The 22,738-nt window shown below is 39.4% G+C and overlaps 2 protein-coding genes and 1 non-coding gene across 3 annotated transcripts in view; 1 reads left to right on the forward strand and 2 right to left on the reverse strand.

The window, feature by feature from the left end:
* Positions 1-13,059, reverse strand: part of magl (MAX dimerization protein MGA-like) — a 31,865-nt gene extending 18,806 nt beyond the window's left edge. The window contains exons 1-6 of the mRNA XM_022194422.2: positions 12,531-13,059; positions 7,409-8,531; positions 2,738-3,209; positions 2,487-2,586; positions 1,841-1,966; positions 1,625-1,750 (exon numbers count right to left, since the gene is read on the reverse strand). Coding sequence (XP_022050114.2) covers positions 1,625-1,750; positions 1,841-1,966; positions 2,487-2,586; positions 2,738-3,209; positions 7,409-8,511 — 1,927 coding nt within the window. The 5' untranslated portion in view covers positions 8,512-8,531; positions 12,531-13,059. The remainder of the gene's footprint in view (positions 1-1,624; positions 1,751-1,840; positions 1,967-2,486; positions 2,587-2,737; positions 3,210-7,408; positions 8,532-12,530) is intronic.
* A 3,848-nt stretch (positions 13,060-16,907) lies between these two features.
* LOC110951380 (gonadotropin-releasing hormone receptor) lies at positions 16,908-17,834 on the reverse strand. The gene has a single exon (XM_022194406.1). It carries the CDS (start codon positions 17,832-17,834, stop codon positions 16,908-16,910), a length of 927 nt encoding a protein of 308 aa, XP_022050098.1.
* Positions 17,835-18,277: 443 nt separating this feature from the next.
* On the forward strand, positions 18,278-18,348 carry trnag-ccc (transfer RNA glycine (anticodon CCC)). The gene has a single exon. It is a non-coding gene; the product is annotated as a tRNA-Gly (tRNA).
* Positions 18,349-22,738: the final 4,390 nt, after the last annotated feature.

The raw sequence follows: 22,738 nt of genomic DNA on the forward strand, positions 1-22,738 counted from the left end.
TAGGAGGAAAAAAAGCTCTGGGTTGTATTTCTAAATTGAAACCGAAAATGCAGAAGATGAAGGACAAGCATGTCAGAACATGTTGAGTCGATCAGCTGTAGTACCTGGTTGTGTCAACAGGTGGAGTTTCTCATTGATGAACACTGTATTGACCCAAGGAAGCTGTCACTGACTACTGGCATTTCAAACAGAGAGGAGTGTGGGACTTTAGCTAGGTCAATATTACTGAGGGACTTTTGAAGTCCATGGGATGTATCTTGCATACATTTTAGCTACAAGTTAAATAATAATGTGCGTTATCTTCATGATGATGTCTTTACAAATTCCATAATTATTTATTATGGAAACAATCACTTAAGAAAAATGACTGGATATCATTAAAATGTCAACTAAATAACCATCCCAACATAATAATAACCACCTTCTAATTAGCTAAAAAATAATAAAATTAGCTTTTTCAGAAATAGTTTTGATTGTGTTCTTTGTATTAAATTGAGATAATCATGACAGATATTTCTTTTTGCCAATATATCAAATTTTATGTGGAAAATAACAAATTGTATCTGTGTCCCAGAAATCACTTTCAACTAAGTTCCCCATTACAGAAACACCTCTCAAGGAAGTGTGTTAATTCCAGATCACATGACCTGCTCCACATGATGTCATTTCCTCCTGAAGAAAAGACTGGAAAGACTCCAAGGCTTTCTGAGTTATTTAATATAAAGTAGTGTGTGAGTCAAGTGTCAACAGGTTTACTACAATATCTTTATAAATAACTTTTAATTTCCATTTTACTCAATTGTATATACAATGTTTTAGAAGAATCTTTGTGTAAAAATACCATGTGGCATTTGGTTATAGGAAGCCATGTTAATTTTAGGTCTGAAAACAGCAAAAATATCAACTATGATACCAAAAGTCCTGCAATTATACATTGACCCAGCTCATAAAGGGCCACCATGGAAGTCTTCGGTGATGCTTAATGCCTACCAGGTAGCATATATACTGAATTTGCTTCCTGTGAATGACTAAATGGTGAAAAATGCTGCCAATTACTGGATAAAGAACTTATTTAAAGCTTGCTTTCCTGCTTTAAGCCAATCAGAACTGTTCTGGGTGGTACTAAGATCAGGCTTTACACAAATTTAACTCTTTGGCAAATCTCAGGTTTTCACCCAGACCAGGTGAGAGAGAATAAAGAGCAACTAAGTCTGAGTATTTCAGGAGTTAAATGGAGAAATTTCACTCTAGAGCACAATTTAAATTCCATGTGATGCTACAAATGAGCGTTTATGTTTAGTTTGACTCTTTTGACTGTTTGAAGCATATGTTGTGTTTGTCTGTTCAGAGGATTTTAGGACACAGAGCTGCCTAAGTAGAGTGCTGCTGTCAAATTTTGCCATTTTTTTCTTGATTGCTTTTTCCATATTTTTGTCTACTTCAGCTTTAAAACAACTCAAATAACAAGTGCTTCTCTCTAATCTCTACATCTGTTTGTTTTCTTACTATGACAACAAAGCAGCAGCAAAAAATTATCCACAACAGGCAGCATATTGTGCAGAGCTGAGCTGAAAATGTCACGTCTCTGTGTCCAGAAAAGCCCGAGGAAGATCGGTGGTCTTACCTCCAGGAGACGGAGCAGCGGTGTTGTTTTGTTCTGGCAGACTTGGAGGCGGCAGCGGCAGAAGAACCCCTAAATACTGCAGGTCGATGGACTTTGAGGGGTCGAGGGAGCTCAACTTTAGGCCAACTGAAGAAAAAGGAGACAAATACAATTTATTCACATTATCTTTTTGGATGTAACCTGCTCAAACACCAGGGCGTTTATTTGCGAACTGACCCTCCTGCAGCACAGGATGGATGACCTGTCGGTGTTTGAGGAGTCGGAGGTCGTTCAGCAGCACAGCTTCTAATCGAGCAATTTTCTCCTCATCAGTCTCTGGAGTCACCTCCACCTCTACCTCCACTAAAGCAGCACAGAAGTGTTCAAAACAGATAAAGAATATGACTTTTAACTTGTGCAAATAAAGTAGATCTATTAAGGGAATCAAACCTGCTCGTAAACAGGCAAAAAATACGCAAGAACAGGTCAAATCATCAAATTTTTACAACAATTCCTGCTCAACCATCTACAATTGGACTAAAATCTTACAGCATAAAATATGGATGTTTATAAAAATTCCTTTGACAGTTTTGTTTGATATATATCAAACACTTGATATATCAAACAATATCCTTTTTTCGAAATGAAATTGCTCATCAGCCCACTTTCAGCATTTTTTATCATGCACTGAAGCAGATTAAACAATCTCGGAACCTCAAAACCTGAAATTTTCTGTTATTTCTCATGTAATTTCTTCAGAATCTGTTTACATATTGTTGGACAAATTGGTCAAATAATGTCTGATTACAGGTGAGTTGAAATATCATAATAATAATAATAATAATAAAACCCTTAGAAGATTCAAATAAATATAGATCTTTACATCTCTCACTCGTCTGCTTCGACTCCTTTGGCGTTGTTAAGGAAATTGGAGATGCTGGCGATGAGGCCGACTTGTCCCTGACGTGACCCTCAAGAGCTTCCTGTTACATAAAAATACATTTAAATACTTTAAAGGACAGTGAGGAGCCTCAACAAAGAACTTAACACGCTTATTTTTGAGTAGACGGATTACTGGAGGAGCATAGTTTGGATAAAATGAAGATTCTTTGCAGTCACTTGCTGTATTTTCACCTTCGAGGTAAATGACACAAACAGCAGGCCTTCTACATCATCCAGCTCCGGTTGCATAGCGACTGTCGATGATGGGCTGTGGGCTACTGTGGGGGAGGCAGCCATTGCCTTCCACTCTCTTCCCCGGGAATTCGCCCAGCGTCTGTTGATCCTCTTCCTCCTCTTGCAGTACCGAGGTGATGAACCCGGGGTGGACGTGGAGAAGACCGGAGTGAAGAGCCTCGGTGTGGGCACCGTCCAGATTTTTAAGCCTCGCTGGGCCTCAGGGGTGACGCTGGTGTCGACGGGTTCCTCTTTGGGTTCTTCTCGTTTTTCGACGAGGACGAGTTCACCGAGGGCATGTCGGCCTCGGATGCAGGGGACAAATGGTCTGTCTCTACCAGAAGCGTTGGACATGATGGGCTTCAGCACCAGTCTGGTCATGACCTCTGGTGCATTCGACGGACAAGCAGAGATGCTGGAATTCCTTGTGCTGCAATAAACATATAAACAAATATTATCTGGATCAATATATAATTGTGGGACATTTTGTAACATAGTTCACATTTATCAGAGTTGACATTTTCAGACCTGCCAACCATGGCGAAATATTTTGAGTACCACTTAATCTCACGCACGCACGCGCAAACATGCACGCGCAAACACGCACACAGAGCTCGCGCTCATGTCGATAGGAAAAAAACTCTCCGTGCTTATTTCCCCGATATGACATCGTATTTTCAATGTGAAAGTAATGTTATTAACAGTACATATTTGCCAAAAGACACACACGTACACTCACGCGTGCACACACACACACATACCATTTTACCGTTTTAACCGCCAGCTGCTGCAGGTGGGGGCACGGGGAACGGGGAGAGAGGCGGAGGGAGGCAGAGGACAGAAGACAGCGGGCCAACAAGGGTTCGGCTACTCTAGGATGATTGGTTGAAATTGCACCACTACACTGCTGCATCGTTTTGTCAGGCATGAGTATTGCACGTCCACATTTCTAACAGCACTCGCAGATGTCTGCAGCTTTTTGAGTAGTATAATGAGGCGGAGCGTACCAGCGTATTTTGATGTCAAATTGCGTACCTTCTACGCAAAATGCATACAGGTTGGCAGGTCTGCATTTTTGCTGTTTTCAGGCGTAAAATCAACATGGCCGCCTATAGCCAAACACCACATGGCATTTTTACTCAAAGATTCTTCTAAATATTATGTATACAATTGAGGAAAACTGAAATTAAAAGTTATTTATAAAGATATTGTAGTAAACTTGTTGACGTGCGATAAATCCACACTTGACTCACACACTACATTATAATAAATAAGACAGAAAGCCTTGGAGTCTTCCAGTCTTTTCTTCAGGAGGAAATGACATCATGTGGAGCAGGTCATGTGATCTGGAATTAACACACTTCCTGGAGAGGTGTTTTTATAATGGGTAACTTAGTTGAAAGGGATTTATTTGTTACTTTCCACATAAAATTTGATATATTGCCTAAAAATAAACATCTGTCATGAATATCCCAACTTAATAAAAAGAACACAATTAAAACAATTTAATAAGCTTATTTTATTACTGTTTAGTTAATTAGAAGGTGGTTATTATTAGATTCAGATGGTTATTTAGTTGACATTTCAGTGATATCCAGTCAGTTTTAATTCATAATGAATTAATAATTGTTTCCATCATAAATAATTATGTAATTTGTACAGACATGATCATAATGAACAAAAAACATTTTTCTTACTTATGATAAAAATGTATGCAAGATATATCCTATGAACTTCAAAAGTCCATCAATTATATGTTGACCCATTTATTGACACTAAAGACATAAAATGATTCAGTGATGATCCCAATAGAAAAACATTCATTTGTGATGATGCAGCTTGTTGTAATGATACTTTAATAAATTAATTCCAGCAGCTGAATTGGGAAAAGGCCACCCATTACCTACAACTACGCAGATGTCATTCTATAAAACATCAAATTTGTCAATCAGAATTTCAGCAACTGTTCTTACTAGGAGCCACTCTACTAGACTTCCCTATATCTAATATGCTACTTGTTCCTATTATTACACTCATTATTCGTATATAGCTGCACCATAAATGATCACCCAGAATGTATTTTATTATAAACACTGCAGCAATAACGGAACAAAAACATGTATGTACTAACAGACCTGAAAGCCAACATTTTAACATCTGGATTACAAGAAACACAACCTATATACTCACATAATAACCACCTATTTTTCAATTATTAGTAGTAAAACGTGAGTGAAAAAAAAATCCAAAAGGCCTCAGATAGTTTTTTGTTTGCATATAACCCCACATGTAATCTCAACATATCAACAGCATGATGAAACATCCCAAGCGAGAGAAGGTACAGTATGGTAATTTTTATGCTGCTTTGCAGCTTTTCTTGATAACTGAGGCAAATGAGAAACATGTAGCCCAGTACCATGTATAAACTTATGACGTGCATTTTCCATTAGATTTTTTTATGTCTTCTTTGCTCATGTGTTTTACCTCTTGTGCTACAGTGACTGATTTGAATCCAAAAATGCAGGTCTGCTTTGGTGGGTGATGGATAGGAGGACGCAGGGTTCCAGACTGCGACTAAATGGTCGCATTTTGCGACAAAAATTTGAGCGAGTGCGAGTAAATTTTTCATCTATTTGCGCATGTGCGACCAGTAAATTTGCCGACTTTTTAAATTACTATTGAATATTTTTTTGTTGCTTACAAACTTCTGCTCCACACTTCAGCCCAGTATACAGTAATGTAAAAATGAGCTGGTTTACCAACCGACATTAACTCCAAAAGAAGAAGAAAGAAGACGAACACCAAAGAAGAAGAAAGCGGGGGACGAATGACCATAGATATGAAGAGCTATATGAATGACGGTGAAGCTTCTGATGATTCACAAAGCCTTTATTTATGTTCAGCCTTATTTTGAACATTCTTGTTCCGATTCCAGCTGCTTCTAAGTTTAGACACATCCTTTGCTGGACAGCAACAGCGTGGAACTGTTTTCTTTCATCTTTATGTGAATTTTCGGACTTTTCAGCAGCGTCTTCGTCATGTCAAGAAACCTCTTTTTAGAGAACCACTTCCTGTGCGCTGAATAGACCCTGTGCACGTCAAAATGCTAACTTCCGGGTTCTGACCGGGAGGGCTTACAGGTCCTTCTGGAGGCTATTTCACAGCATGGATAACATGGAATCAAAAAAGAAAAACACTGTTTTATGGGCGAAACAAAAAAATCAGATTTCAGCGCGTTCAAGGTCGATATGAGAGGTACTGTAGTGTACCATTATGTTCGGCTTCTGGTGTTTATAACGGTTCTATAAGCCTTCAACGTTTTCCAAAAGACCGGCATTTGTGGGCTCAGTAGATTGCCAAAATTAGACGAAAAAAAATGTTTCACACTGAGCTGAGGATCGGGAATATTAGTGCATAGTCACTGATCAAACAGCAAATATCTGATAAACTATAACAACAATCCGTGCACTCTTCAGTCATTTGTTATTCCGTTTTGACACCTAATCAAATATAGAGGAAATCCAAGCATTTATTTGTCATTTTGTTCAAACAAAACTACAAATATAAAATGCCTTGCTGAACTCGACTAAGTACCAAAGATTAAAGTGTAACGTGGATTCTACGTAGTAGCTAACTAAGCAAAAAATAGTAATGTATAAATACTAGAAAATAAAATGATAAGGTACATGTTTGGCAAGCCCTACAGTTAAGCTAGCGCCAGTTATGTAGGATGCGATGCCACTTACCTTCAAAGTTATGTATATACTGGGATATATAAAATCTGAATCCCTTTTCCCATTTGCTTTGAGGAGCTGACGAAAAATCATCAACGAGACGATAAACATTGTCAACAGAAATTTTAGGCAAGTTGCCTAGGCATCTGGAAAAGTAAAGTGTACTGCTGGCTTCTTCCATTTTGACAGCGCTGTAAGCGGGACCGGAAGCAACTGTAGCACCCGGAGTTTTTCAACTGGAACTAGCACATGCTATCATGCACAGGGTGTATTGGTCACAAAACCAAAGTTCGTAGCATTAAGAATACGCCTTCAAAATAAAAGCCTGGAGGGAAAGGTTATTTTAACACTAGCAAAACAAAGGCTTTCCAAAATTGATGAACTGATCTAAGAGTAATTTACATGTGATTCAGTATAAATACATAACATGCATAAAGGTTTCATCCGTCGGAAATGATACGTAAACTGAGCAGCCTTGGTGGAGTACTGCGCTCTGAGTGCTTTTCTTGTTATGTTGTGTCAACTGCTGCACAGTAAAATGTGAATTGAAAACATAGTTTCTGCATTTATTGTGCAAGTATTTATCAGTAATACAGTTAAAATGAGAGGAAACGTGAATATTTACTTTGCAAGTCGATTTTGGTGTGCGCCCCTAAATTTTCTGTTTGCGCTCCTAAAATTTTAAGTTAGGAGCCACTGCGCTCCTAGGAAGAAAAGTTAGTCTAGAGCCCTGGGATGGTCTGGGTGGATACGATGACATTGAATGAACACAGTGCACTGTTTTGTATTATTGTGAAGATCTTCTCTGGACAAATCTGGATGACAGAAGCTTCTAAAAATCGCAATTTTTCATCGATAAAGCAAGTATTAGTGAGAAAATTCAAACAAATCCTACCTCAGATCCACTGCTTCCTGTTCGTCCTCTTTGGGTTCCTCAGCAGGTTGTAAATCTGACTCCTGAGGTTCCGTCTTCACCACCGGTTGGGCCTCGGTGCTGACCCGCTGCAGACGAGGGTTGTGTCCGTCCTCCCTGAAGCCCTTCGCGAACGGGTTGTGATTAATCTTCAGCTGTGTGATCCTAAAGTTCTGGTAAGTCGTCACGGCCATGAACTCGGTCTGCGGGAACGTAAACGTCATGCTTTCTGGTCCCATTACCACCGGCTTATCTGCTGTGGGCTGGTTTCCATCCAGCACCGGGATCACGTGTAGTCTGGGGATGTAGCGGTGCATGGAGTGCAGGATTATATGTCCGTCCTGGTCCTGGGAGTTGTTGGTTAGTTTGAGCTTGTAGAACGACACCAAACAGCTCATCCACTCGGAACCTCGACACGGTGAGTAGTGGTGGGAAAAGGCTCGGATCAGACCCTGACTCTGATGCTCCGCCGGTCCGTGGATCTCCCATTTGGAGGTGCTCCATCGGTACCTGTACTGACCAGATGGGACTATAGAAAGCACCAGATTGTACTGCTGGTCTGGATCCAGTCCAGCCAGGCGGTAACGACAGTACGGGAACATGCGGCGTCCCTGTTTGGTGAGAATCATCTCGGTTCCACAGCTGTAGAACTGCTTCCACACGCTGTTGTTCTCCAACGTGACGCTGATGCCTTTAAAGGTGAGCACGGCAGGAAAATTGTTCTCCAAGTCCGCCGTGCCGAATGTTGTGGACGGCACTGAAGAAACCCACGATTCCGACGTGAGACTCGTCACAGAGCAGGTCAGCGAGTCGGACGCTGAGGCGATACATGAGGTAGCTGGGCTGATTTCTGAGGTGGAGGTCGCAGCGGGTTTGGCTGGACTGGCTTCAGCAGGTGAGGACAGGGCAGAGCTGAAGTCATGACTCGCAACGGAAACAGCTTTGCTCTCAATACCTGCCTCACTGCTGAAATTATGTCTAGCAGTGGCAGGAAAGGACGGAGCTGAAGATGGGATGGAAAAACTCCCCGATTCATCCTCCGCCACCAGACTGCCCTCCATGGAGGCAAGTTCAGAGTCGGACATCGTCACACTGCATCTGACACCTGAAAACACAGAAAAAATAACATTATTGGAAGCACACAGCAGCTACATGCAGATTCAGGATTAAATCAGACAGAATCATCTGGCAGGAAAAAGGACAAAAATAATATAATGAATGCAGACAGACGACGGCAATTAGAGCTCATCGGAGCAGAACAAACGCTGGCAGAAAGGAAATAAGAGCCGGAAAGATGCACTGAGAAATGTAAACAAACCAACAACATGCCGCTTCACTACAAAATGGTTGAAAATTAGTACAATTGTTTGCAGAGAATTTTACCTGAACTTTAAGGCAGTTTCCATGTCAATTTACAGAAGAAGCACTGGCTGAATAGCAACTGAGTTTGCAGCGAGTTGTAGCATCAAAATCTCCATCTTATTACCGGTATTTACAATGTGGTGACTTCTGTCTAATTTTTTTATGGTTTTTAAAGAATGTTATTTTATCTGTCTCATTGTAATTGCACAGGGGAACAGCCGTTTTGCATTTTACGGAACATACTGTGAAGCATGTGACATAAAAAATCTTGAATCTGACTCTTAACTAACCTTCAAATCTCTCTCTACCTTGCTTAAAAAGATATATCACTTGTATGCATGTTACTATGTCAGTCGACTATTGTTTTATCCTTTGTACTGTGCTCATTTTATTTTGTTGTTTTGTCTGCATTTGTATTGAGTATCTGCGTTCTGTAGCATCTTGAAACTTGCTGCTACAGAAAAAAGCCAAAAGCATTGTAGCTGTTAGTAAAGGGGCACTAAGACAAAGTCTTCTGTGAGGATTAATGACCTCCAGCTACTATGTAGTAAATTTGGTGTTTTTCCATTTTTGTACTTACATATCTTTCTTGGCATCTTGAAACTTGCTAATGCCTAAATAAATCATAATTATTACTATTTGCTGTGTTATAATGGGAGTTTAATCGCTAACAGAGAACAATATGATCAAGCTTTTACATTATTACTGTTTGCTGATGTTGTCAAAAACTGATAATCGACTTAATGTTTATTATTGTGGGTTTAAAATGTGGTTTATAAGTGTATAAGTAATATTTTTGCCCACCCCTTTAATGCACATAAATAGGGAAACAATAATTAAAACACTGTAAAAAAAAAAAAAGTCCTCTTCACTAAAACTTATCTCTGTGTATTAAACTTACACATTTAGAAGTTCTTTTTCCATGACAGACCTTACTCTAAGCTGCTCACGAATGACTGAAGCTGTAAAATTACTCTAGATTAAACAATGAAGTTGTACTATTGGGGAAATTCAGCCAACATGTTGGAAACAGAAACAAATTCTAAAGAATAATGATATAGACAGTCCTGCATGTTGTGTATTGGTTTCTTACAAACCCTTCAAGTCTGAATTTGTGTTTTTGAGCTGGTCAACAATATGCTGCTGCTTTGTTTACATCATATGTCACTCATGATGTGTCTCCTAGTGTATAAAAACCAACGTATGGGCACGTAAACAAGGTCAAAAAATTAATTTCACTTGACAGAGTCTTTAATAGAACCACAATTCCTGCTCATTTAAATGAAGACATCAGTGAGGTCAATACAAAGCATTGACTTAACGTAATTTAAAATTAAAGTTTGTTCAAATGCCGGTTTCTCATGCCGCTGCTGTGTGAACGTTTGAGCATCAAACTCCTCAGAATCTGATCCGTTTGATTCAGAGAACAGCTCTTTGTGTCCAGTAATAATCAGACGGCAGCGGAGGAACTTTGGGACTTCGGCCTCGTGAAAAATAAATTAGCTACTAATGGAGAAAGTATAATTTATTTACAACCCGTGGATACAAGAGGTCTTTGGGCATGCTGATGCTGACTTCTCTTACCAGGTATGTAAAACATGAATTATAAAAGATATCTGACATGAAAACATGCATAAATACCTATATATAAAGGCCTGCTATGTCACAGGGATCATCCAAGATGTCAGATATGTTTATATTTTGGAGAAACTTGAAGATTAATGAAGGGAAATTGCAAAAACAAACCAAAGAAAACAACCTGTCCATTTAAAAGGTGGGACTTTCTGTATTATTGTTCTTTTGCAGCATTTACAACATGAATGACTGAATTACTCCATTATAAAAACCTGATATCGTGTATTATAGAGTAAATTTCGAGAGTTTGAGCAGAGTTGTAGGTGAGCTGGTGTGCTGGAGCTGCAATGAATGAGTAGATTCTAGTTACACTGAATTCATTATAAAGCAGTAAGGAATTATATTCATGGTGAAAGCTTTGTAATATTACCATATTTAAATTGTGTAGGAGTCACAATTTTGGTAGGGATAGTCATTTTTTTCCATTAAATACCCACTGAATCAAATATAAAAATGCTATTTTTGTACTAAAAAGTTCATAAATTATGTGGGGAGAATATAATTTATAGGCCCCATTTGAAAATATTACGTTTATATTGGTATGGTGTGACATATTTTGTCTTTGTCAAACAGCTGCAGCTGCTATGATTCCTTTTTTGCTAGTTTTAGTAAAGCTTCAATTAATTATCCATTCAAAATACCAAAAAAATAAATCAAGAACAGCTCTTCCCAGCCTTAGTTTAACACTAAGACTGCATGTAATTATTTTTTTCAGTGTTGGTTAATGTGAATTTTACTTTTGTGATCGATCATTCAGTTGTTTGGACTTCAAAACATCAGAAAAAGGTGAAAAATGTCTGTTTCCTTATTGCTCAAGATTACATGCGTCTTGATTTGTCCACAACCTGGTTTAAAATAAGGCGGAAAGACCCCAGAAAATATTCATGTTTAGAATAGAATAGGAAGTTTTAAACTGAATTATTGTTCATCAAAATAGCTGGTGACTAATTTAATAGTCAAGAGGCAATCGATAAATGGACATAGGTGTGCTAATAAACATCAATAAATGACAATTTCACCTGCTGAATGGTGCAATATGTCATCATCAATCCACTAATTAAATTAAAACGCATAATTAAAATGGGGGAAAACTATCACCTGAAGAACAGCACCCCTGAAAAGCACTTTTATATAATTTATAATGAAATAATCTCTTAACAATCCCACATTTGTGCAATTTTGAAGTGTTTTAGCAGCAAATACACAAAATAGTTGGGAATACTAGTAAAAATAAATAAATAGCACCCCTTACAAGCACTTTTATATCATATAAGATGAAAAAAAATCTTGTAATAAACCCACAGCTGGGTAATTTTAGTGTTTTAGCAGCAACATTTTTTAAAAATGTAGGGAATATTAATAAAACCAATAAATAAACCACAAATATATTAAAGTGTAGTTGATCCTATATGTAGAAAAACTAGACATTGGTTTTCTATATGTGGAAACACATCGAAATTGCAGAAATCCTTGCATAAGTAGCAAATATTAATACTGAAAATACCGATATTGCATAAATTCTATTGATAGTGCAGATTCCAGAAAACAGTGATGCTGCACAGACTCTACTGTATGTACATATACTGGAATACAGACACTGCTGTCTGAGTGTTTTGGAGCTGAGCTTAATCATTTCTGCTGGCAGTTTGAGAAAAGTGGACTTTGCTTTCTTGACAACTTCTCCGTTTCTGACCAATCGGCTGCCTGATGAGACGCAAACAGGCCTGATTCCAACCGAAAGCAACAAAACGCAGCTTTCTGCTTTTAGAAACACCAATAAAACCGACAGAAAGCGACCAATCTCTAGAGGAAGCCGGTGTTGTTGTCGTGCTGTCCCCCGCCGCTGCTCCCGGTCACACCAGTACAAAGATGCTGCAGCCCGAAAGGTGTTAATCAGCCCGAAGAGCGAATAAAAGCCCATCAAACCGGCGCGTTTCCACCAAAAACCCACCAAGCCGATTCCCTCCAAAACAAAGCGGTTGGTTTGAGTTGCCACACAGCGGCTCTTTCTTCCTCACACGCCGCGGAGAGCAGCAGCAGCCAGGCCGCTCCGCTCCGCCGCTTCGAGCAACTTGGAAAAGTTGCAGGTTTCAGAAGCGAGTCTCACCTTTTTTTCGGCTTCGCGAAGCCTCGTGGCCCCGGACGGAGGCGGTTGGCGGCGGCACGGAAGACGCGCTTCCTCCGGTGGAAACTCCACAAACTGTTGCGCGGTGGTCGGTCGTCGCGGCTGGAAGCGGCCTCGGCAGGATCCCTTCGAGCACAAACGCGAAGTGGCAAATGGAGGCCGAGCGCGGAGCCACGCCACGGAGCTCCGACCCGGAGAGTGCACGCTGCGCAGCCAGAGCGCATGCACGACACCTCCACCCCCCACAACACCCCTCCTCCTCCTCCCTCCTCTCTCAATGGTGCGTTATTCCCGGGCCGTGAGGGAAGCGGGAGTCCGGTGCGAGCGCCATCCCGGACGCTTCCATCCTCCTCTTCCTCCTTTTTCTTCCTCCTCGACTTTTACGCGGCTTCGTGTGCGAGTTTGCGCGTCAGTGTTGCAAAGCGCGACACTTTCTGTGCGTGTTTCCTCCACTTCTCCACCTTTTTCTCACCCCCTCTCTCCCTCTCACACGCACAACACACACACACACTCACGTGACTTAGCACGTTCACCACCATGGCGGTACCAGCTCCAGGCAGCCCAGTGCGCAAACTCCCCCCGAGGACGAAGCTGGACCGGTTGGTGGTTCCATCACGGAGGCTCAGGCCTCAATAAAACCCGTTAAAAATCTAATTTACAACACATTAGAACCACTGCCCCTTTTGCATGTCGAGACACCGAGTCACAGTTTCTCTTCATGTCAGTTGGTTTTGGCTTCACTGTGCGTAAAGACGCCGCAGAACTGCGCACCACTTTGTTTCGGGATGAAAATAGCGAAAACAAGCATTAACCCAAATACAACAGAATTTTATTGCACGGGAACACTGTTTTGTTGGCTTCACCAAAGCAGAAATGTAGCCCAGTAAAACAAAATGTATAAGCATGTTTAAATTTGTATCCATTTTAGCACGTTTAATAAGATTTTTGTTTGTAGGAATTCTTCTGTGTTTGCATTTTCAAGAAACAATACAAACTATTGTAAAATATTACAGAAATGATGCATAAAAAACACAGCTGAGGTCTCCTAACATGCATCACTGTCTATATGTGACCAAATTCTTCTTTGTAGAGTGAAATAACTCAAATGCAATGGAAATTAACTTGCAAATGGTTCATGCTCTAACTGAAAATAAAGGTGAAAAACTGATAAATAACCTAAAAGTGGTGAATCATCTTCACAGCTGCTTTTGTCAAACACTCATTGCTATTTCTCACTCGTGGATTGAAAGAACAAGAAGAAAAGCAAAACTTTTAAATGTTTTGCCACAAGGAAAACGTCATTCATTTCACTCCATGCAGGTGAAACTAAGCAGCATTTCCGACCAACGAGTGTCTGCTGCTGATCAGGGCGGAGTCTAACAGGACGAGGAAGTGGGAGCTCCACGTGGAAATCCCGTGTTGATGCGCTGCACACGATTTGTGCAGATAAAAAAGCTCAGTTAAACCTGCAACCTGCGCAGAAATTCACCTTTGACTGAATAGGGACAGAATCCGCGTGTGTTTTAAAAGGTAGGGCGGATTTTAAGAGGTTTCCTATTCAGTCAACACACAAAGCAATGCCTGAGTGCAAAAAATCTCCCTGGACCTCCTTGAAATATTTCTGCTTTTTCACTTCACACAGACACAACATGTACTCACAACAGTATTGTGCCTAAAAAATAAAATGTTGTGCACAATAAATATATGTTTTATGGGATGATAGGCAGAAACATTTAATTAAGAGATTGAAATTATGTGGGTCAATATATTATGTTATTCAACTGTCTTTTTTAACATCTTATATTTTGTGAAAATATAGTAACCATCATCACCGTAGAAATAAAATTTGATCAATTAATTAAATGTTTTATGGACTTCAGATGGACATATTGTACTTTTTAAATTATTACATTTGTGTGACTGCTTTTGTTACTTTACAAATAAAGATTTTTGCACAGAAAATAGAAACTGTTTCTAAAATATCATGTTTCAAAGTTTATAGAAGCACAACTGAAATGATTAGTTGACATAAAACTGACTGTTTTGATGTTTCTGACAGTTTTGCGATTTTTTTATAAGCGAGAGAAACAAACAGTAAAGAAAATGACTAACAGATTGATCCATAATGAAAATAATCATGCAGTCAGAGCTTCACGTCAACCAGCTACAACAGTGAAAACCTGCTTTGACCTTAATGCACTAAAAATAATAAGAATCTAATCATACAATATATAGCAACAGAAGAGTCACAGGAGATTTTTCTGCATGGACTACTTCTAGTAAGTAAGTACAGTTTTGTGATAATACATACTTTTACTCAAGTAATGGCTTACACTTGTAAATTAATACTTTTATAGTACTTTTACTTAACCACTAAAAACTGTCAACACTGTAAAAAAAAAAATCTGATTGTTTTCCACTCTTTAAACTTGTTGGATTGATTGTTGACGCTGTATTAATATTGCAGCTCATCCAAATAAAAAAAAAACAACAACAAATCTCTACAAATATTAAGTGTGACTTTTCTTACTTATATAAAAAGAATTAAACTCATACCAACAGCTGCCAAACTGTATGAATTGAATGAATAATGACACTGATTTTGTTTAGCCTTTGAATGTTATTATGGCTTTTACATGAATCATTTTTAAACCACAAAGCATCCGGTTCATCAGACTTTGTATAAACACTTTTTATGGTGTGTGGAGGAGTGAAGGCAGTAGATTAGGTGGTGCATTGCTTCTTCATTCAAACCTGCTGATCAGGTTTAAACCCCGTTTGCATGGCTTTTGCATGCTCTCCCTGTGCCTGAATGGTTTTCTCCATGTGCTCCCACGGTCCAGAGACATGCATGAAAGGTTTGTAGTTGATTCTAAATTAGCTGCAGGTGTGAATATGAATTTTCGTGGTCATTTGTCTGTTTTTATTGACCTTTTGACCCTCGGCAGAATAAACCGAGTAGAGCTGATGAATGGATGTTTCAGTCTGAGGTGTCAAGTTTTTGTTTTGGTCATGGTCTGAGTCATTTAACATTTAGTACCTGATGATACTCAAACCCATTTTCCTAAATATGGCATTATTCAAGTTTTGTAGATTAGCTGTAGTACCTGGTTGCGCTACTGGGTAACTCCCCCACAACGCAGAGGGAGCAATCCGCCGAGAACCGTGGCCTTGGACTTGGAGGTGCTGATCAGCATCCTCGCTGCTTCACACTCGGCCACAAACTGCTCCAGTGCTCCTGAAGGTCTGAGGAAGCCAACAGAACCACATCGTCTGCAAAAAGCAGAGACGCGATCCTGAGCTCCTTAAACTGGAAATGAGCTTTTCCGATTGCATTATAGTTCCTTCTTGCCTCAAAATGACTGAGGTGTAAGTTTACTCTGTTACTTTCTCTGAAAAGCATTTGCATATTTTGCTCATTAGTCTTTCAGCATGTAGAAAGTATTATATAGACATGTAAACAAGGTAAGAAGCTTGATTTTCATGGGAGGAGGTCTTTAATATACCCGTATATTACACATTTTATAACAGCAATTTAAAGGCACCTTAAATCTCTTATCAGCAGTGATTTATTCTGAAATAAATCCAAGAAAAAAGGGACAAGTTACATTAAAAATGCTACCATGACTGATATGTGACCTTTCTGTAATAACTTTCACTTTCATTGATGCTGCAGAGCCGAACCAAGATGCCCTCATATCATACCATAATCAAACCATGTGTTTACATTCTACATGGGCTGATTTAAACTGTGCTGCTTCTGAAAGTGAGATGTTTTAAGGGACAGAACTGCTGCTTTTCCCCACTTACTATTGTGCTGTAAATACAGGCCGTGCTGGTTTGTGCACAACCCTGTAGTGTAGTACACAGATACAGCTGCCACGTGTTGAATCACACTGAAAGAATGAGTCAGTTTGTGACTTTCATTTTAGGTTACTCTGCACCACATACACTCCTCCTTATTGTCCGTATTGCAAGGCTGCTCAAAAAGCTTCCGCATGAGTGAAGAACTTTGATTTCAGCCCAAAGAGTAAGAATCCTGTCCTGTAAGCATCCAAATTCAAAACCTGATTGGAAAAAATATGAATTTATGTAAAAAAAAATAGGACTGATAATAACATTTTATTAAAAGCACTGGCATTCAAAGGCACAAATTGTATCAATGCAGTGTTATAATTTTCATTTTTGATGGCAAAAAAGGTCTACAATTGCAAAAAAAAAATGCTGTAATATGTTTTTTTTATTAAAAGACGTATTACTGAAGTCTGAAGCAACATAATACAGTTGTCAGTTGATAACATGTAATCACAAAAAGTATCTTTATTTGGAATGGAATTTTCTTCTACCTCAGCACAAAAATCACTTGTTTTTACAGCTTTTAAGGGAGAACAGGTTATTTCCAACCCCATACACATACGGAGAGATGGATGTGTAGGAAGTCGAGATAAGGAACTCAATTTCAGCCCAAAAATGAGAGTCACCCGAGCTAAACATCCACTGGAAGACCAGGTACAGAGTCCACTCCACCTGGAATAACACCATGGCTGCCAGAACAGCAACGGTGCTTCGCTGGAGCTTTGGATCTTTGCTCTTCCTGTTGAGATGGTTTGACCAGCTAACGCTCACCACCGGAGTCACCGTCTTCCTCCTCCTCAGCAGCACCGTGAGGATGAGGCAGCCAGTCACCGTGACGACGATCAGGGGCAGTAGGTAGCACATCATGGTGAACAGGTACTTGTACACTCGGTTGAGGAGGGGGCAGGAAGTCTGGCTGCACTGGAAGAAGTCTGGAGGACAACCGCTGCTGTTTCTGGTGATGTTCACCACCGACTCTTGAAGGTCCAGGACGAACGTGGGGAGGCTGAGCAGCACTGAGAGCAGCACACAAACCCCGCTCATCATCCAGGCCGACCGGATGCTGTCCAGGTATATCGGGAGATTCACCCTCCTGTCGGCGTCTCTCAACTTCTGATAGCGGAAGATGCTGATGAGGACGGTGAAGAGGATGCTGCCGATTTCACCAAACACAGTCATGAACCTCAGCAGGCGACACGACCAGGTCCCAGCAGAAAGGGAGGACATTTGAAGGATGGCAACGTCATAGATGTTTATGATGATTATTTCCTCCAGGTTTGCTGCTGCCAATCCCAGAAGAAACAGCTCGAAGGATTTAAGTCGGGAGAATCTGGTCTGAAGGATGGACAGGATAAGAAATACGTTACCCACAAGCCCTAGGCAAGAAATAACAATCCTTAAACTCAAGAGGTTGACAGCAACATCAGCCATTGTTAAAAGTTAGATGGAAATCTGCAGCTTCTGTGTTCTTGCCAAAGACTTCAGTGGAGATACAACTTTCCAGAATCAAGCAAAGGTTGTATCGCATCTCTCTCTTCCAGCTTTGCTGCATCACTGACCTCATTATCAAGTACTCAAAGATGGCATGAATCTGAATCAGTGATTGGCTCATTATAGAGGGAAAAACAAGAGGCTGCTGGAAACACTGAAGGCTGGGAGTCATTAAAGTTTTACCTCTGAGCTTTTCAAAGCTTCATCTTGAGACCAGAACAGAGTTTGACTTAAAGCAGTGACTTGTTTTTTCCACTGGTCAGCATCAACCACCTCAATTAAAACAGGAGGTGATTTATGGCCTTTGACTTTATGTGTTGTGAATTGTGAAACTGTGAACACAGATTTGGATTTTTAATCTTTAATAAGAATGCTTTTCAACAGCACCGCTGGTGTAGTGGTATCATGCAAGATTCCCATTCTTGTGACCTGGGTTCGATTCCCGGGCGGTGCATGTTTCTTAAACATCTCCAAGAGGATAATTAAAGCATATGTGCAACTTCTGAGATGTTGTGGTCTAAATATGTCAATATTTAACAGTGTAGAAAGTTGGGTTAATCAAATGCATTTAATGGCATGACCTCTAAACTTCTTGTGAGTGATTATAATTGACTACAGCTGGTGATTCCTTTGTGTCAATTTAAATAGGGTCCACTTGATAAACTCACTAAACAGCCACAAAAACTACACTGGGAAAGTATGAGGAGCTCAAGAAAGATCTGAAAAAGCAAATCACTGACTGAAACAAGTCAGGGAAGTCACTTAGAGACATTTCAAACACTTCAGATCCCAAATCATCTGTGCAAGCCACTGTTTATAAGTATAAAGTTCATGGTACATTTGTGTCACTGATCAGGAAGAAACCACAAACTATCACCTACTGCTGAGAGACAATTGGCCAGGATGGCAAAGAGTCAGCCAAGAATCACCAGAAAGGAGGTCTGCAATGAATTAGAAGTTGTCTCCTTCCTCTATAAGCAGAACCCTAAAGCTCCACCAAAGTTCGCTGCTGATTACATGGACAAAGAAATGATCCTCTGGAGGAAAGTTCTGTGGTCAGATGAAGCAAGAATTGAGCTGTTTGACCAAAATAACCAGAAATTTGCCTAGAGGAGAAAAGGTGAGGCCTTTAACCCCAAGAACACCAAACCTACCATCAAGCATGGTGGTGGCAGTGTTCTGGGGCTGTTTTGCTGCCAGTGGAACTGGTGCTTTGAACAATGTAAATGGGATAATAAAGAAGGAAGAATCACATTGTTAAGAAAAACCTCATCAGTCAGAAGGTTGATGTTGGACACAGTTGGGTGTTTCAACAAGACAGTGTCCCCAAACACATCAAAAGTCATAAATAAATGACTAAATCAGGCTAGAATTAAGGTTTTAAACTGGCCTCTTCAAAGTCCTGGCTTCAACCCTGTCAAGAACCTGTGCACTGTGATGAAGAAACAAGTCTGTGTGAGAAAGACAATACATTTAGTTAAACTGTGTTAATTATGTGGAGAGGAGAGTCAAAGATACAACAGGAGCTTGTGGGTGGCATCCACCTGAGTGAGGTGAAAATGGCCAAAGGACACTTCTATTGGCATTGCTGTATGTCTATTTTTGATTGAGTAGGTTTGATCATATCTCTAGAAATCAGAAATTGTTTTGGTGTTTACAAGAGTATGTAACTTTGCCATTTAAGTGTGCTTACCTGAAGCACTTTTGTATGTAAAGAATTCTAAAGTGAGTAAATAGAATCTAATCAATGATTGTCAGTTTTTGTGTGGTGGGTAACTAGAGGCACAGATATAATGGGTTGGGGGGCTTCTGGACCCTCCTGCTTTCACAGGATCAGTTCATGTTCAAGCTTGTCTCTTTTCGTCCTCGGTGGTCCGTCTAGGTAGCAGCCGTCCTCTTTAACCGAGCCCTGCATCCTGATTCAGCTTAATTGGGAATCCCACAGTGTGCATGTAATTAAGGATAAGCCCTACACTGGCAGTAAATGGGGAAACTGAGCGTTGCACAACGAGCCTGGACGGTTTAAAAGTCCTTCATCAGCATCCAGTAATTATCAGTCAAATAGCATCAATTGCTTTTCCTTGTTTCATCCTAATAAATTACAACACTGACTGCTCTTAAATTGATTGTATGTAATTCTGAATCACAATTTTCTTTACAAATATGCTCTGTAAAATGCAGTTTCAGCTAAGTAGAACAGAAACAACAAATTGCTTAGTTGATAGTAGGAGAAAGAATTCTTCTTAGTGTAAATTTTCTGATTTCTTTCTTCTTCTAAGACAGTAAACTGAATATCTTTGGGTTGTGGACAAAACAAGACATTTGTCATCTTGGACTTTGGGGCATTTTTCACTATTTCCTGGCATTTTAGTGACCAAATCAATAATCAATGAATCATGAAAATAACTGGCAGAATAATCAGTGGTGAAAATACGTATTTGTTGCACCACTTAAAGGGATCTTTGTGATCATAGCTACAACCAAATGCATAAATCAGTGTTGTTTCAGTGTAATGTCGACACTGTATGATAAAGTAGAGTTTTTACACACACAACACAATTCATTATTTATATTAAATATACTAAATAGTCACTAGATTGTAATTGGTGGAAAATCTAAATTGCAACCCTGCTTTTATGACAAAAACAACTTGAATTTTTGCTTTGTGTTTGCATAAAAAAAAATCCCATCTATAACTAGTTTCCAGCCACACTAGTGACTTTGAAAAGCTGCATAGTTCAGAACTAGACCATTTTGTAAATATGTGTATTTGTGCTGCAAAGTTGGACGTCTTAATATGAGGGTCTGCGGGGGCTAAATCGCTTTTTTTTTTGGATATGATGTAGTTCTGGAGCCTTGACGTATATTAAAGGAGGAGGTGGGAGTGGATGGATGGTTCAAGAAGACACAATGGCCTTTGAGTTAAAACCAAGGTTCTCTATTTTTATCCAAACCCTGGCCATGTCATTGCTGTGCCTAAACCTAATGGAGGCGTCAAAAAAACATCTGTGCAATATTTACACTCGTGGGCTGCATTTGATAAGTAGGAGAAAACAACTTAGAAGGGTGTTCATAACTGGAAAACTTGATGTTTTCAGCTTTTCTGGGTTTGTCTTGGTTTGAGAATCCGCTGAAATTTTCACCTCAGGCCAAATAATGCACAGAGAATAAATAGGAACCTCCTGATTCTGAACACAAACTGTATGTAAAAGATGATCGGAAAAGTGACGCCACTGCTGAAGTACCTTAAACCTTCATTCTTTCTGACAGCCAGCAGGGGGACAACTCCCCTGGTTGCAAAAAGAAACCAGACTATAGAAGTCTATGAGAAAATTATGCTTTTTTTCACTCGGTTTGTTAGCTCAGTAAATATTTTCCTCATGAGTTTATAATCTTAATTGCTAGTTCCAATTCTCCCTCGATGCAGCATGATGTGAATTTAGTAAATTAACATTGCATTTAAAGGAAAGTAGATAATATAGCAGGGTGTGTTTTAAGGTTTGGCTATGCTGGGGTTGGCAAGTCCTTAACGTGTCAGTGGGCTGTGTCCTTAGTTGAATCCATTCCTAATCCAAACATGGCTCGGTTTTGATTGGTGTTATTATTAAAATACGTTTTCCCTGCTATGACAACTAAAAATGTTCACTTCAAAAGACGACTATGGATTTATTAAGGTGGAGACAGGGTTTCAACCTTCTAAGGACTGAAAACAAAAATTTCATATGACCCTAATATTTTTAAATCGAATCAGAAAATATGATGTAGGAGCCAACTTGGATGTGAGCTGTGGTCCCTCAGCTACAACTCTGCATAAAACGTCATTAAAATGCTAATCTGCAGCAGCTGTAGTAATCAAAATGTACCATTTTGTTAAGCTACTCTGCTAAAAGTAATTGCTTTGTGCAAGAATTACATTTAATTACCAGCTAATGAAAATAAAAGATGTGTTTGACACTTGTGGTGAACTCTCAGTTATTAAAAAAAATCACTTATCTGTGGAGTTAATTAAAGGAATGAAGACAAGTTACAGAAAAGAGAAAAAAAACACTAAAATGTCTGATTGATATGGAAACTTCACAAGGAAGAATGTGAAAGGAAAAACATCACGTCTTCAATTTGACTTTTCACACGAGTTCACACACTGCTATTTACGGTGTAGATTTGACACAATAGATATAATAAGTTTTAAAAGTACAATTCATAGCTACAGATTAAACCTTAAAACATTTTTGGCTTCTTCCAAACAGCAGTGTGCAGTCGGCTCACATTTCAGATGTCTAGGTGTTGTTAACAGCTCCACCAAATAATGATTTTTCCATCTAAACTCCTCACTTTTCGATAAATGTTCCAATGATCCAATACCTCAGGGAAAAAGAAAGACTAGAGTGTAACTGAAAACAGACTGCTGGACTAGAACTTTGTGTTTTCTTCTTTCTTATCCCATTAATCACGTCTGGAGGCCTCAGATTTCTGTGCAGTTCCTGAATATCTGTGTAAATGCAGGAGCAACTTCAGGTTCAGGTTCATTGTTTTGCTCAAAGACACTTCAGCTTGTGAGGGGATCGAACCATCAACCGTGCAATTATTGGACAACCACCTGGACCACAGCCACCACACTGAAAATTGATTTTATTACATTTACATTTACAAAAAATATAATTATTTTACAGATGTTTGCTGTCATTTGAAATAAAAATTATGTAAATGAAGGGTTGAAAAAAATGTATGATTTTTTTCAGATCTTCCCAATCATATTACAGATCATATCTAGCAAAATCAAAGATATACATATTAATTTAAATGTTGTCTGTGAAACAAACTTACAAAACAAAGAGGCCAAAATG

The sequence above is a fragment of the Acanthochromis polyacanthus genome, chromosome 16 (genome assembly GCF_021347895.1).
Source record: "Acanthochromis polyacanthus isolate Apoly-LR-REF ecotype Palm Island chromosome 16, KAUST_Apoly_ChrSc, whole genome shotgun sequence".
NCBI lineage: Eukaryota > Metazoa > Chordata > Actinopteri > Pomacentridae > Acanthochromis > Acanthochromis polyacanthus.

What these genes read in the sequence shown, in the direction of transcription:
- LOC110951380 (XM_022194406.1), bottom strand. Translation starts at nt 17,834, where the DNA reads ATGGCTGATGTTGCTGTCAACCTCTTGAGTTTAAGGATTGTTATTTCT.